The 15,000-nt window shown below is 50.5% G+C and overlaps 1 protein-coding gene across 1 annotated transcript in view; it reads left to right on the forward strand.

Moving 5' to 3' along the window:
• LOC139231967 (uncharacterized) overlaps positions 1-10,497 on the forward strand; it is a 21,367-nt gene extending 10,870 nt beyond the window's left edge. The window contains exons 3-7 of the mRNA XM_070862544.1: positions 1,609-1,728; positions 2,199-2,346; positions 4,484-4,604; positions 6,464-6,610; positions 10,362-10,497. Of these exons, the coding sequence (XP_070718645.1) occupies positions 1,609-1,728; positions 2,199-2,346; positions 4,484-4,604; positions 6,464-6,610; positions 10,362-10,497 (672 nt within the window). The remainder of the gene's footprint in view (positions 1-1,608; positions 1,729-2,198; positions 2,347-4,483; positions 4,605-6,463; positions 6,611-10,361) is intronic.
• The last annotated feature ends 4,503 nt before the right edge of the window (positions 10,498-15,000 follow it).

Genomic DNA, 15,000 nt, shown 5'->3' on the forward strand with positions numbered 1-15,000 from the left:
CAACCCCCCCCCCCACCCCCCACACCCAACCCACCCCCCACACACCCATCCACCCCCCATCTCTCCCTCCCTCCCTCCCCCCTCACCCTACCCCTCCCTCCCTCCCTCCCTCTCTCCTTCCCTCCCTCCCTCCTCTCTCCTTCCCTCCCTCCCTCTCTCTCTCCTTCCCTCCCTCCCTCCTCTCTCCTTCCCTCCCTCCCTCCTCTCTCCTTCCCTCCCTCCTCTCTGCTTCCCTCCTCTCTCCTTCCCTCCTCTCTCCTTCCCTCCCTCCCTCCTCTCTCCTTCCCTCCCTCCCTCCTCGCTCCTTCCCTCCCTCCCTCCTCTCTCCTTCCCTCCCTCCCGCCCTCCTCTCTCCTTCCCTCCCTCTCTCCTTCCCTCCCTCCCTCCTCTCTTCTTCCCTCCCACCATCCTCTCTCCTTCCCTCCTTCCCTCCTCTTTCCTTCCCTCCCTCCCTCCTCTCTCCTTCCCTCCCTACAGCCTCTCTCCTTCCCTCCCTACATCCTCTCTCCCTTCTCCCCCTCTTCCCCTTCCCCCCTTCCTCCCCCCTTCCCCCCTCTCCCCCATTCTCCCCCTCCCCCCCACCCCCTTCTCCCCCCACCCCCTTCTCTTCCCTCCCCCCTTCTCCCCCTCCCCCCACCCCTTCTCTCTCCCTCCCCCCCTTCTCCCCTCTCCTTCCCCCTCAAACCCCCCTCCCCCCTCCCACCCCCCTTCTCCCCCTCTCCCCCCTCCCCCTTCTCCCCCTCCCCTCGCTGTCAGAAACACAAACACAGACAGACAGAGAGATAGAGACACTGACAGAGACACACTGGGGGGGGGTGTCCCAACACGCTGTTGGAGGACTCCCGGTGCTGCAGTTGGTAAGTAGAAAATGTTTTATTTATTGATTTTTAAATTTTTTAAAAATTATTTTTTTTGATTGATTTATTGGTTGATTTATTGATGTATTTATCATTTATTATTGATGATCATTCTTTATTTGTAAAACTGAAGTGTTTAATGTTTGTAAACTTCCCTTTAAACCCCCCCCACCACCATTCCCCACGCCTAATTTGTAACCTACGCCTGATTTTCTAAAGTGTTAGACAAGGTTTTTTCGAACGTACAAAAGTCTTCACTTACTCATTCTAAGTTAGTTTGGAGTAAGTTTTCACTGCCTAAACTTTGAAAACAGGCGTAAGTGGCCGGACACGCTCCCTTTTGAAAAAAAAATTCTGTTCCAAAGTGAAACTGTTCTAACTGACTAGAACTGGAGCAAACTAAATGCCGAGAATTCAAATTTCTAAGATACTCCATTCTAAACCAGTTGCTCCAAAAAAACAGGAGCAACTCAGGCCGAAACTTGGCCCCAGAGTTTCTATGTTTCTATCACAGCAAGTTGTTGTGACCGGGAACACGCTGCCTGAAAGGGCGGTGGGAGCAGATTCAATAGTAACTTTCAAACCGGGAATTGGATAAATAATTGACGGGAGGAATGTGCCGGGCTGTGGGGAAAGAGCGGGGGGAGTGGGACTGATTGGATCGCTCTGTCACAGAGCCGGCACAGGCTCGGTGGGCCCAATGGCCTCCTCCTGTGCTGTAAGCTTCTATGTCGCTGATGGTCTCTCGCAGGTCGGGGCCATGAAAGATGCGGCGGCCCCGGGGGCAGTGTGGCGGTGTACCGCGGCAAGGTACAGCGCGAGCTGGTGCAGGAGGGTGACGGCAGCAAAGAGTGACGTCATCAAGGTCCAGGTCGGTGATTGGAGCGTGGACAGGTACAGCAGGAGCGGCGAGGTCGGGGCGAAGGAGCAGCGAGAGATTGTAGAGGGACGTGATCGGGGCCCAGGAGAGGCGTGAGTTCGGGGCCAAGGAGAGGCAAGGGCCCAGGGGCAGCACGGGCCCAGCCCACACTGCGATATGTGAGCGCACTGGGTCCGTGCAGCAGAGCTGGTCTCCAGTCGTCCTGGTTAACCCTTGTCACTGGACCTAGACCTCGCTCTGTCAAGCCCCGTGTGGTGGCTGGTGTGCAACGGTCACTCCACGTTAAAACAATCCACCCACAGTTCATCTTCCACCCTTCAGGATGTAATTCTGGACCTGGAATATTAGGTCCTTCATTGAAACACATATCTTTTTGATGTGGAAGCAAGTCATCCTCGCTTCGAGGGATTGCCTATGATGATGATGAAGCTTCTATGTGAGATACTTTGGGATATGCTAAGGACATAGTCAGGCATAGTATCAAAGTAAGCTTATCACTAATTCTGCCTCTTTTTCCAACAGAATTGTGCCTGTATCATAGCAGTGAGAGTACGACAATCAGGCCACGATGTGCCCCAGGACAGCGGGATCCTGAATGCAACACCACAGGTAAAACTATCTATTCTGACACATTACTTTTCCCTCATTCATATCATAGTTTCTTTTGATTCAAGAATCCTGTACAAATCTTTGGAAAGGAATTTGGATCCCGAACTGCCACATCACAGATCATCTCTCCGCCCCGTCTCATTGGCTATCTCTCTACCCTGTCTCATTGGCTATCTCTCTGCCCTGTCTCATTGGCTATCTCTCTGCTCTGTTTCATTGGCTATGTCTCCACTCTCTCTCATTGGCTATCTCTCTGCCCTGTTTCATTGGCTATGTCTCCACTCTCTCTCATTGGCTATCTCTCTAACCTGTCTCATTGGCTATCTCTCCGCCCTGTCTCATTGGCTATCTCTCCCACCCCGTCTCATTGGCTATCTCTCCCACCCCGTCTCATTGGCTATCTCTCCCACCCCGTCTCATTGGCTATCTCTCTACTCTGACTCATTGGCTATCTCTCTACCCTGTCTCATTGGCTATCTCTCTGCCCTGTTTCATTGGCTATGTCTCCGCCCTGTCCCATTGGCTATCTCTCCGCCCTGTCTCATTGGCTATATCTCCGCCCTACCTCATTGGCTATCTCTCCACTCTCTCATTGGCTATCTCTCCGCCCTGTCTCATTGGCTATCTCTCTACTCTCTCATTGGCTATCTCTCCGCCCTGTCTCATTGGCTATCTCTCCACCCTGTCTCATTGGCTATCTCTCTGCCCTATCTCATTGGCCATCTCTCTACTCTCTCAGTGGCTATCTCTCTGCCCTGTCTCATTGGCTATCTCTCGACTCTCTCTCATTGACCATCTCTCTGCCCTGTCTCATTGGCAATCTCTCCGCTCTGTCTCATTAGCTATCTCTATGCTCTGTCTCATTGGCTATCTCTATGCCATGTCTCATTGGCTATCTCTTTGCCCTGTCGAATGGGCAGTCCGTTTCGCACCCTCCCCAATTTTCTTTCCCATTGACTTCAACGTCAGATGTCAGCTGTCACTCAGTGGGTAGCACTCTCACCTCTGAGTCAGAAGGTCATGGGTTGAAGTCTCATTCCAGAGACTTGAGCACATAATCTAGGCAGACATTTCCAGTGCAGTACTGAGGGAGTGCTGCACTGTCAGAGGTGCCGACTTTTTGATGAGACGTTAAACCGAGACCCCGTCTGCTCTCTCGGGTGGACGTAAAAGATCCCGTGGCACTATTTTGAAGAAGAGCAGGGGCGTTCTCTTTTCCTGGGGCCAATATTTATCCCTCAATTAACATAACAACAACAGATTATCTGGTCATTATCACATGTTTTTTATTATTCGTTCCTGGAATGTGGGCGTCGCTGGCAAGGCCGGCATTTATTGCCCATCCCTAATTGCCCTCGAGAAGGTGGTGGTGAGCCGCCTTCTTGAAACAACTGCTCCCATTCAGGAACACCATTTCAGGGGACAGTTAATAGTTGACCACATTGCTGTGGGTCTGGAGTCACATATCAGCCAAACCGGGTAAGGGCGGCAGATTTCCTTCCCTAAAGGGACATCAGTGAACCCGATGGGTTTTTAACGACAATCCGGTTGTTCCATGGTCACCATTACTGACACTGGCTTTTTATTCCAGATTTATTTAATTAACTGAATTTAAATTCCCCAGCTACCGTGGTGGGATTTGAACACAGGTCTCCGGATCGTTAGTCCGGGCTCGGGATTACTGGTCCAGTAACATAATCACTGTGTTAACGTACTGTTATGTATGTAATAACTCAATACACTGAATACTGCAAACTAACACAGGTACAAACCTGGCTCTGCTTTATTAGGGCCCAAAGTGATGGCTGGCCTTTTACACCTGGGCCGCGCATACAGCCCAATGACCTCCGACAGTGGCGCCACCTGGTGGCTAGTAACCCCAAGCATACATACATGACACGTACCCTTGTTGTTGCTGCTATGGGAGCTTGCTGTGCACAAATTGGCGGCCACATTCCCAGAAAACTTGGGGTGGGAAATAAATGAGAAAGGTCAACTATATCGAGGGTTCAACGACGTTTGTGCTGTTTGACTTGTCTTTGCTATAAATGTCTTTCACCTGCAACTTAATTTCTAATATTTAGGATATATTCAAAGTCCTTCACTATGCTGTTGAACTGTGTTTTTGTCCAAGCAGATTCCAATGTAATAATTCCCCGGGTAGCTGAGATGAGATCAAAGTGCCCCAGTTCAATGGAAAGTTATTGTCTAAATGGAGACTGTGTGTATATTGCACGTGAAAATTTACACTACTGCAGGTAAGAACCAATGAATTATAAGAACATAAGAATTGCCATAGATTTAAAGTAATTGGGGGGAGGATTAGAGGGGACATGTCTTCACCCAGAGGGTGGTGGGGGTCTGGAACTCACGGCCTGAAAGGGTGGTAGAGGCAGAAACCCTCACCACATTTAAACAGTACTTGGATGTGCACCTGAAGTGCTGTAATCTACAGGGCTACGGACCGAGAGTTGGAAAGTGGGATCAGGATGGGTAGCTCTTGGTCGGCCGGCACGGACACGATGGGCCGAATGGCCTCCTTCTGTGCTGTAAATTTTTTATGATTCTATTCTATGAATTAGGAGCAGGAGTCGGCCATTCGGCCCCTCGAACCTGCTCCGCCATTCAATAAGATCGTGGCTGAGCTTTGACCTCAACTCCACTTTACTGCCTGAGTCCCTGATTTCCCCGAGAGTCCAAAAATCTATCGACCTCAGCCTTGAATATACTTAATGACTGAGCCTCCACAGTTAATGGAATACTTTCGAAGTGTTGTTCCTGTTATGTTGCAGGGAAATGTGGCAGCAAAGTTGCGCCCATCGAGGTTCTACAATCGGCAAAGAGATAAATGACCAGATAATCTGTTTTTTGCTAGTGTTAATTGAGGGACAGATGTTGGCCGGGACACCGGGGGAACTACCCGACCCCGAATTATGCTGCGGAATCTTTTACAGCCACTGAACAGACAGATGGGGCCTCGTTTTAACGTCTGACCCGAAAGACGGCACCTTCAACAGTGCAGCGCTCCCTCAGTACTGCCCCTCCGACAGTGCGGCGCTCCCTCAGTACTGCCCCTCCGACAGTGCGGCGCTCCCTCAGTACTGCCCCTCCGACAGTGCGGCGCTCCCTCGGTACTGCCCCTCCGACAGTGCGGCGCTCCCTCAGTACTGCCCCACCGACAGTGCGGCGCTCCCTCAGTACCGCCCCTCCGACAGTGCGGCACTCCCTCAGTACCGCCCCTCCGACAGTGCGGCACTCCCTCAGTACTGCCCCTCCGACAGTGCGGCGCTCCCTCAGTACCGCCCCTCCGACAGTGCGGCACTCCCTCAGTACTGCCCCTCCGACAGTGCGGCGCTCCCTCAGTACCGCCCCTCCGACAGTGCGGCGCTCCCTCAGTACCGCCCCTCCGACAGTGCGGCGCTCCCTCAGTACTGCCCCTCCGACAGTGCGGCGCTCCCTCAGTACTGCCCCTCTGACAGTGTGGCACTGCATTGGGAATGTCAGCCTAGATTTTTGTGCTCTTGTCTCTGGGGGACTTGAACCCACAACCTCCTGACTCAGAGGTGAGAGTGATGCCCACTGAGCCACTGACTGAAGGCCTGTGCCTTACATTTTATTCTGTTTTTTATATCGGGTACGGTAGCGCAGTGGTTATGTTAGGGGGCCTGTAATCCAGGCGCCTGGACTAATCATCTGGAGACACAAGTTCCAATCCTATGACAGCAGTTGGGAATTTAAATTTGGCCAATAATGGTGACCATGAAATGAAACTACCAGATCGTTGTACAAACCCATCGGGTTCACTAATGTCTCTTTAGGGAAGGAAATCTGCCGCCCTTACCCGGCCTGGCTGATATGTGACTCCAGACCCACAGCAATGCGATTGTCTCTGAAATGCCCCTCCTGAATGGGAGCAATCCCCACAGTTATTTCATCACCTTTCCGAGGGCAATTAGGGACGGACAATAAATATTGGCTGTGAGCGATGCCCTCATCCTGTGACTGAACAATACGGAACACGAGGCAATCCACCTGCCTCGGTTGTTGCTGACGGGGATGAGGTGTTTGTGGGACAGGTGTGCACACCTTTCATTAATTCCACGTTCTCCACCCTCAGGTGCACGAAGGGTTACACTGGCGCCAGGTGTATGCACTTTGAACTGGTCCAGCAACCAATGAGCAAGGAGGATGTGGCGCTGACGGTGGCTGTCGTGGTCTTTGTCCTCGCGGGACTGCTAATCGCCTCTTACCTGATCTATAGGAGGTATGTTTGTTTTGTGCAGTCTCTGAAATCCGCATCGTATCAATGCCTCGAAGGATTACATCGAGTGTACGACCCAGGAACAGGCCATTGGGCCCCACCGCTCCGTGCCGGGGTTTATGCCCCACCGCTCCGTGCCGGGGTTTATGTCCCACCGATCCGTGCCGGGGTTTATGCCCCACCGCTCCGTGTCGGGGTTTATGCCCCACCGCTCCGTGCCGGGGTTTATGCCCCACCGCTCCGTGCCAGGGTTTATGCCCCACCGCTCCGTGCCGGGGTTTATGCCCCACCGCTCCGTGCCGGGGTTTATGTCCCACCGCTCCGTGCCGGGGTTTATGTCCCACCGCTCCGTGCCGGGGTTTATGCTCCACACCAGCCCCCTCCCACCCCTCTCCATCTCACCCCATCACCATATCCTTCTATTTCTTTCTCCCCCATGGGTTTATCCAGCTTCCCCTTAAATGCATCGATACTATTCACCTCAACCCCTCCCTGTGGCAGCGAGTTCCACATTCTCACCCCTCTCTGGGTAAAGAAGTTTCTCCTGAATTCCCCATTGGGTTTATTAGTGACTGTCTTATATTGATGGCAGTACTTTTGGACATGGGTGTCCTGATCTCAGTACTCTCCTCCAGCCCCACAAGCCTTTGAGATGTCTGCGCTCCTCTAATTCTGCCCTCCTGACCATCTCTGATTATAATCGCTCCACCATCGGAGGCCGTGCCTTCTGTTGCCTGGGCCCCAAGCTCTGGGACTCCCTCCCTAAACCTCTCCACCTCTCCACCTCTCTACCTCTCTATCCTCCTTCAAGACGCACCTTAAAACCTCCCTCTTTGACCAAGCTTTTGATCACCTGCGCTAATTTCTACTTCTGCGGCTTGGTGTCTAATTTTTTATCTCATAATCCTCCTGTGAAGCACCTTGGGACGTCTCACTACATTAAAGGCACTATATAAATTCAAGTTGTTGTTGTTGTTGTCCTAATTACAGCTTGTGAGTTACATCTCACACATAAACCCGGCACTCTGGCACACAAAGCCACTTCTTTTGGGGCTTATATTTCAGACTCTCTTGTTTGAATTTCAGGGGCCAGGGTGTATAGAAAGGGCTGCTTTTAGCGCTGTTGTCTCATAGATCCCAAACCCACGACCTCTGCCGCCTAGCAGGACAAGGGCAGCAGGCGCATGGGAACACCACCACCTCCACGTTCCCCTCCCAGTCACACACCATCCTGACTTGGAAATATATCGGCCGTTCCTTCATCGTCGCTGGGTCACAATCCTGGAACTCCCTCCCTAACAGCACTGTGGGAGCACCTTCACCACACGGACTGCAGCGGTTCAAGAAGGCGGCTCACCACCACCTTCTCAAGGGGCAATTAGGCATGGGCAATAAATGCCGGCCCTGCCAGCGACACCAATGTGATATATTCTTACGACATCACTAAAGCACACATAGAAGGTCACGTCACGTGACTTTTATTGTATTTACCGCAGCAGTTGCATTACCACAGTAGTCCACTAGCGGCGCTCTATACATCCTGTGAATGTATTAAAACAAGATCAAAACATCGATTAGTCTCTCTTATTCGTTGAGCTTCAAGTTAAATCATCATCATCACAGGCAGTCCCTCGGAATCGAGGAAGATTTGCTTCCACTCTAAAAGTGAGTTCTCAGGTGGCTGAACAGTCCGATACGGGAATTACAGTCTCTGTCACAGGTGGGACAGACAGTGGTTGAGGGAAGGGGAGGGTGGGACTGGTTTGCCGCACGCTCCTTCCGCTGCCTGCGCTCAGTTTCTGCATGCTCTCGGCGACGAGACTCGAGGTGCTCAGCGCCCTCCCAGATGCACTTCCTCCACTTAAGGGCGGTCTTTGGCCAGGGACTCCCAGGTGTTGGTGGGGATGTTGCACTTTATCAGGGAGACTTTGAGGGTGTCCCTGTAACGTTTCCTCTGACCACCTTTGGCTCGTTTGCCGTTTAGCAGTTCCGAGTAGAGCGCTTGCTTTGGGAGTCTCATGTCTGTTAATGTGGCCTGCCCAGCGAAGATGGTCGAGTGTGGTCAGTGCTTTGATGCTGGGGATGTGGGCCTGGTCGAGGACGCTAACGTTGGTGCGTCTGTCCACCTAGGGGATTTGCAGGATCTTGTGTATCATATACATACCAATGTGAAGACTAATTAAAACTGTGTACATGTCCTGTGAACATCGGAAGATGATGAGAGAAGTAACTCCTTGACCCTGCTTGGCAGTTCATTCAGATCATTATTAGTTTGTAGCTCAACTTTGCTTACCCACCTTTGACCCTATTCCTTGATACACTTCCCCAACAAAAATCCATCTGTCTCAGTCTTGAAAGCTCCAATGGTCCCAGCATTTTGAGGAGAGAGTTTCAGATTTCAACACCACTTTGTGTGAAGAACTGCTTCCTGATTTCACTCTTGAACAGCTTGGCTATAATTTTAAGATTATGTTCTTGATTCGCCTTATCTGATGGGGTCTGATCAAGACTCTGTACAACACAAGCATAACTTCCTCCCTTCTGTATTCCAACCTCTGTTAAATCTCCCCCTTACCCTGCTCTGCTCCAAGGAGAACAACCCCAGCTTCTCCAGTCTATCCACTTCACTGAAGTCCCTCATCCCTGGAACCATCCTGGTAAATCTCCTCCGCACCCTCGCCAGGCCTGGATGTCCTTGCTAAAGTGCGGTGCCGAGAATTGGACTCAATGTTCCAGCTGCGGTCTAACCGGTGATTTATAAAGATTTAGCATAACTTCCTTGTAAGTTCTTTCTTAGAATCATAGAATCATAGAAATTTACAGCAGAGAAGCCATTTCAGCCCATCGTGTCCGCGCCGGCCGACAAAGAGCTATCCAGCTTAATCCCACTTTCCAGCTCTCGGTCCGTAGCCCTGTAGGTTACGGCACTTCAGGTGCACATCCAAGTACTTTTTAAATGTGGTGAGGGTTTCTGCCTCTACCACCCTTTCAGGCAGTGAGTTCCAGACCCCCACCACCCTCTGGGTGAAGCCATTTCCCCTCAAATCCCCTCTAAACCTCCCCCCAATTACTTTAAATTGATGACCCCTCTTTCTCGAGTTTGGTCCCAGATGGAGTATTGGGTCCAATTCTGGCCACCGCACTTTAGGAAGGATGTGAAGGCCTTGGAGAGGGTGCGGAGGAGATTTACGAGAATGGTTCCAGGGATGAGGGACTTCAGTGACGGGGATAGACTGGAGAAGCCGGGGTTGTTCTCCTTGGAGCAGAGAAGGTTGAGAGGAGATTTGATCGAGGTGTTCAAAATCATGAGGAGTCTGGACAGAGTAGATCGAGAGAAACTGTTCCCATTGGTGGAAGGGTGGAGAATCAGAGGACACAGATTTAAGGCAATTGGCAGAAGAACCAGGACACGAGGAAAAACCTTTTTACGCAGCGAGTGGTTAGGATCTGGAACGCGCTGCCTGAGAGGGTGGTGGAGGCAGACTCAATCGCGGCTTTCAAAAGGGAGTTAGATAAATATTGGAAGGAGAAAAATACGGGGAAAGATCAGGGGGGGAGGGGGACTGACTGGATTGGTCTTCGAAAGGGCACAGACTCGATGGGCCGAATGGCCTCCTGTGCTGTACTATTCTATGATTCTTTAAGAAACAATGCACATAGGTTTATGGATACCCCGCAAAGACCGCAGTTATTATTTGTGTACAGAATGTCCTTAATGAATATGTAATGCTGTACAAATGGTTTTATGTTACAGGTGCAGGAAAAACAGGTCCAAGAATCAAACGCAGTACGTTGGTGTCGGACGAAATCCGGGAAAAACTGAATGTAAAGAGTTGTTCCTGGTGGTGGGCACACTACCTCCAGACACAACATTGCAGAACCTTCTTTAGTGCTATTCATTTCAACAACAACTTGCATTTATATAGTGCCTTTAACGTAGTTAAAATGTCCCGCGGCGCTTCACAGGAGCGATTATTAATTTGACACCCAGCCATAAATGGAGATATTAGGGGCCGATGACCAAAAGCTTGACTAAAGAGGGTAGGTTTTTAAGGGGGAAAGAGAGGTTTCGGGAGAGTATTTAAAGTAATCATTACCATCATCATCATAGGCAGTCCCTCACAATCGAGGAAAACTTGCTTCCACTCTTAGCATGAGTCCTTAGGTGACTGAACAGTCCAATTAGAGAACCATAGTGCCTGTCACAGGTGGGACAGACAGTGGTTGAGGGAAGGGGAGGGTGGGACTGGTTTGCCGCACGCTCCTTCCGCTGCCTGCGCTTGGTTTCTGCATGCTCTCGGCGATGAGGCTCGAGGTGCTCAGCGCCCTCCCGGATGCACTTCTTCCATTTAGGGCGGTCTTTGGCCAGGGACTCCCAGGTGTCGGTGGGGATGTTGCACTTTATCAGGGAGGCTTTGAGGGTGTCCCTTGTAACGTTTCCGCTGCCCTCTGTCACCATTTAAAGTAAGGCCACTAAATGATGATCGTGATGCTGGTCCTATGGGCCACCTCCAGTTGCTGATGCATCAGTGCTACATATCTCCTGGACAAGGAGCCCAGGATAATGTCGTCTCCTGCCCTGAGGATATTGGCTCCTTAGTAGGGTTCCCCCGGAAATGTTGTCGCCTCACCATTGCTGCCGAGGACATCACTTCCGAGAATTTCCTGGATAATTTTGTCTATTCCCTCCCCCGCCCCCCCCCCCCCCCCCATTCACCACCTCTCCTTTCCTCAAGATGTTGACTCTGTCCCAGGATAGATTCCCGTGGAGAAAGCACCTTACCCGGGTGGCTGTTAATCACGTTTGAAGCTTTGCATTGAATGTTGGCGGTGTCAACTGAGGGTGAGGAGGTGGCGGGGCATACGTGTTTTTAATAAAACATTCGCTCCTGGGATCTGAGCGTCGCTGGCAAGGCCGGCATTTATTGCCCATCCCTAATTGCCCCTTGAGAAGATGGTGGTGAGCTGTTGCCTTGAACCGCTGCAGTCCGTGTGGTGAAGGTGCTCCCACAGTGCTGACTTTGCCGGAGCGGTTTGGTACAACGGAGTATCTCGCTGGGTCATTTCAGAGGGCAGTTAAGAGTCAACCACATTGCTGTGGGTCTGGAGTCATGTATCGGCCAGACCGGGTAAGGGCGGCAGATTTCCTTTCCTAAAGGACGTTAGTGAACCAGAGGGGTTTTTACAACAACCCGGTAGTTTCATGGTCACCATTACTGACACTGGCTTTTTATTCCAGATTTATTCAATTAACTGAATTTAATTCCCCAGCTGCCGTGGGGGGGGGGGGAGTTGGTTTGAACTCGGGGTCTCTGGATCATTAGTCCAGGCCTCTGGATTACTGGTCCCATAAAATAAGCACTATATAAAAGGGGTCAGAGGGTCTAGTAAGGAAGAGGAACTGAGGGAAATCTTTATTAGTCGGGAAATTGTGTTGGGGAAATTGATGGGATTGAAGGCCGATAAATCCCCAGGGCCTGATGGCCTGCATCCTAGAGTACTTAAGGAGGTGGCCTTGGAAATAGCGGATGCATTGACAGTCATTTTCCAACATTCCATTGACTCTGGATCAGTTCCTATGGAGTGGAGGGTAGCCAATGTAACCCCACTTTTTAAAAAAGGAGGGAGAGAGAAAACAGGGAATTATAGACCGGTCAGCCTGACCTCAGTAGTGGGTAAAATGATGGAATCAATTATTAAGGATGTCATAGCAGTGCATCTGGAAAATGGTGACATGATAGGTCGAAGTCAGCATGGATTTGTGAAAGGGAAATCATGCTTGACAAATCTTCTGGAATTTTTTGAGGATGTTTCCAGTAAAGTGGACAAAGGAGAACCAGTTGATGTGGTATATTTGGACTTTCAGAAGGCTTTCGACAAGGTCCCACACAAGAGATTAATGTGCAAAGTTAAAGCACATGGGATTGGGGGTAGTGTGCTGACGTGGATTGAGAACTGGTTGTCAGACAGGAAGCAAAGAGTAGGAGTAAACGGGTACTTTTCAGAATGGCAGGCAGTGACTAGTGGAGTGCCGCAAGGTTCTGTGCTGGGGCCCCAGCTGTTTACATTGTACATTAATGATTTAGACGAGGGGATTAAATGCAGTATCTCCAAATTTGCGGATGATACTAAGTTGGGTGGCAGTGTGAGCTGCGAGGAGGATGCTATTAGGCTGCAGAGTGACTTGGATAGGTTAGGTGAGTGGGCAAATGCATGGCAGATGAAGTATAATGTGGATAAATGTGAGGTTATCCACTTTGGTGGTAAAAACAGAGAGACAGACTATTATCTGAATGGTGACAGATTAGGAAAAGGGAAGGTGCAACGAGACCTGGGTGTCATGGTACATCAGTCATTGAAGGTTGGCATGCAGGTACAGCAGGCGGTTAAGAAAGCAAATGGCATGTTGGCCTTCATAGCGAGGGGATTTGAATACAGGGGCAGGGAGGTGTTGCTACAGTTGTACAGGGCCTTGGTGAGGCCACACCTGGAGTATTGTGTACAGTTTTGGTCTCCTAACTTGAGGAAGGACATTCTTGCTATTGAGGGAGTGCAGCGAAGGTTCACCAGACTGATTCCCGGGATGGCGGGACTGACCTATCAAGAAAGATTGGATCAATTGGGCTTGTATTCACTGGAGTTCAGAAGAATGAGAGGGGACCTCATAGAAACGTTTAAAATTCTGACGGGTTTAGACAGGTTAGATGCAGAAAGAATGTTCCCAATGTTGGGGAGGTCCAGAACCAGGGGTCACAGTCTGAGGATAAGGGGTAAGCCATTTAGGACCGAGATGAGGAGAAACTTCTTCACCCAGAGAGTGGTGAACCTGTGGAATTCTCTACCACAGAAAGTAGTTGAGGCCAATTCACTAAATATATTCAAAAGGGAGTTAGATGAAGTCCTTACTACTCGGGGGATCAAGGGTTATGGCGAGAAAGCAGGAAGGGGGTACTGAAGTTTCATGTTCAGCCATGAACTCATTGAATGGCGGTGCAGGCTAGAAGGGCTGAATGGCCTGCTCCTGCACCTATTTTCTATGTTTCTATGTTTCTATGTTTCTATGTTATCTTTCCCCTTAATAGTCTCACCCAATGTGCATGTAACTGCACTTCCAGCGCGAATGTTTGGGCTTCAATAAGGATCAGGAATAGTGTGCGATTTCCCCCCCCCACCCCCGTCCCCTCTCCCCCCCTGTCCCCTCCCCCGCCCTGTCCCCCCATCCCCCCCAACGTCTAGACTGGAACTGATCTGAAGTGGTTGAACAATGCAATTTTTATTTAAAGAACAAGCAACTTATGTGCTTAAATATTTCACCGACCCAGCTAATTTTGAAGACCCTTGTGTGGAATTCGTCTCCAAATGCCAAGTCCACTTTCAGTGCCCGAGACATGAATGCCTTGTGGAATGGTGTTCTAAAGTTCTTAGATAATATGCCCAGGTGGGCAGAGGAAACGTTACAGGGACACCCTCAAAGCCTCCCTGATAAAATGCAACATCCCCACTGACACCTGGGAGTCCCTGGCCAAAGACCGCCCTAAGTGGAGGAAGTGCATCCGGGAGGGCGCTGAGCACCTCGAGTCTCGTCGCCGAGTGCATGCAGAAACCGAGCGCAGGCAGCGGAAGGAGCGTGCGGCAAACCAGTCCCACCCTCCCCTTCCCTCAACCACTGCCTGTCCCACCTGTGACAGGGACTGTAATTCCCGTATTGGACTGTAGAGTCACCTGAGAACTCAGTTTTAGAGTGGAAGCAAGTCTTCCTCGATTCCGAGGGACTGTCTATGATGATGATGATAATGTTATAATACAAATTATCTGGCTCTGGAGTCTAGAACCAGGGGTCACAGTCTCAGGATAAGGGGTCGGCCATTTAGGACTGAGATGAGGAGGAATTTCTTCACTCAGAGGGTGGTGAATCTTTGGAATTCTCTGCCCCAGAGGGCTGTGGAGGCTCAGTCTTTGAGTATATTCAAGGCTGAGATCGATAGATTTTTGAATATTAAGGGAATCGAGGGATATGGGGATCGGGCGGGAAAGTGGAGTTGAGGTAGAAGATCAGCCATGATCTTATTGAATGGCGGAGCAGGCTCGAGGGGCCGAATGGCCGACTCCTGCTCCTAATTCTTATGTTCTTAAAAGTGCGAAAATTGCCCGTCTCCTGTAAGGAGTGGACCTGCTTATTTCATGGCAAACTCACGAAAAATATTTATTTATAGCAATATATTTATGCTGTATTCTGCAATGCCAATAATGGGCAAAAAATTGTCTTCGAGCCCAGCAGGGGGCAATGTTTCATTGACAGACCCCAGGAAGGGATTTGAAGACTTGTGGTTTGTCCAATTATTCCGCTGTCGATTTTGGCTCTGCATTTTTCGGAACGTCATCCTCAGCCAGGA

The sequence above is a fragment of the Pristiophorus japonicus genome, chromosome 2 (assembly GCF_044704955.1).
Source record: "Pristiophorus japonicus isolate sPriJap1 chromosome 2, sPriJap1.hap1, whole genome shotgun sequence".
Taxonomy (NCBI): Eukaryota; Metazoa; Chordata; class Chondrichthyes; family Pristiophoridae; genus Pristiophorus; species Pristiophorus japonicus.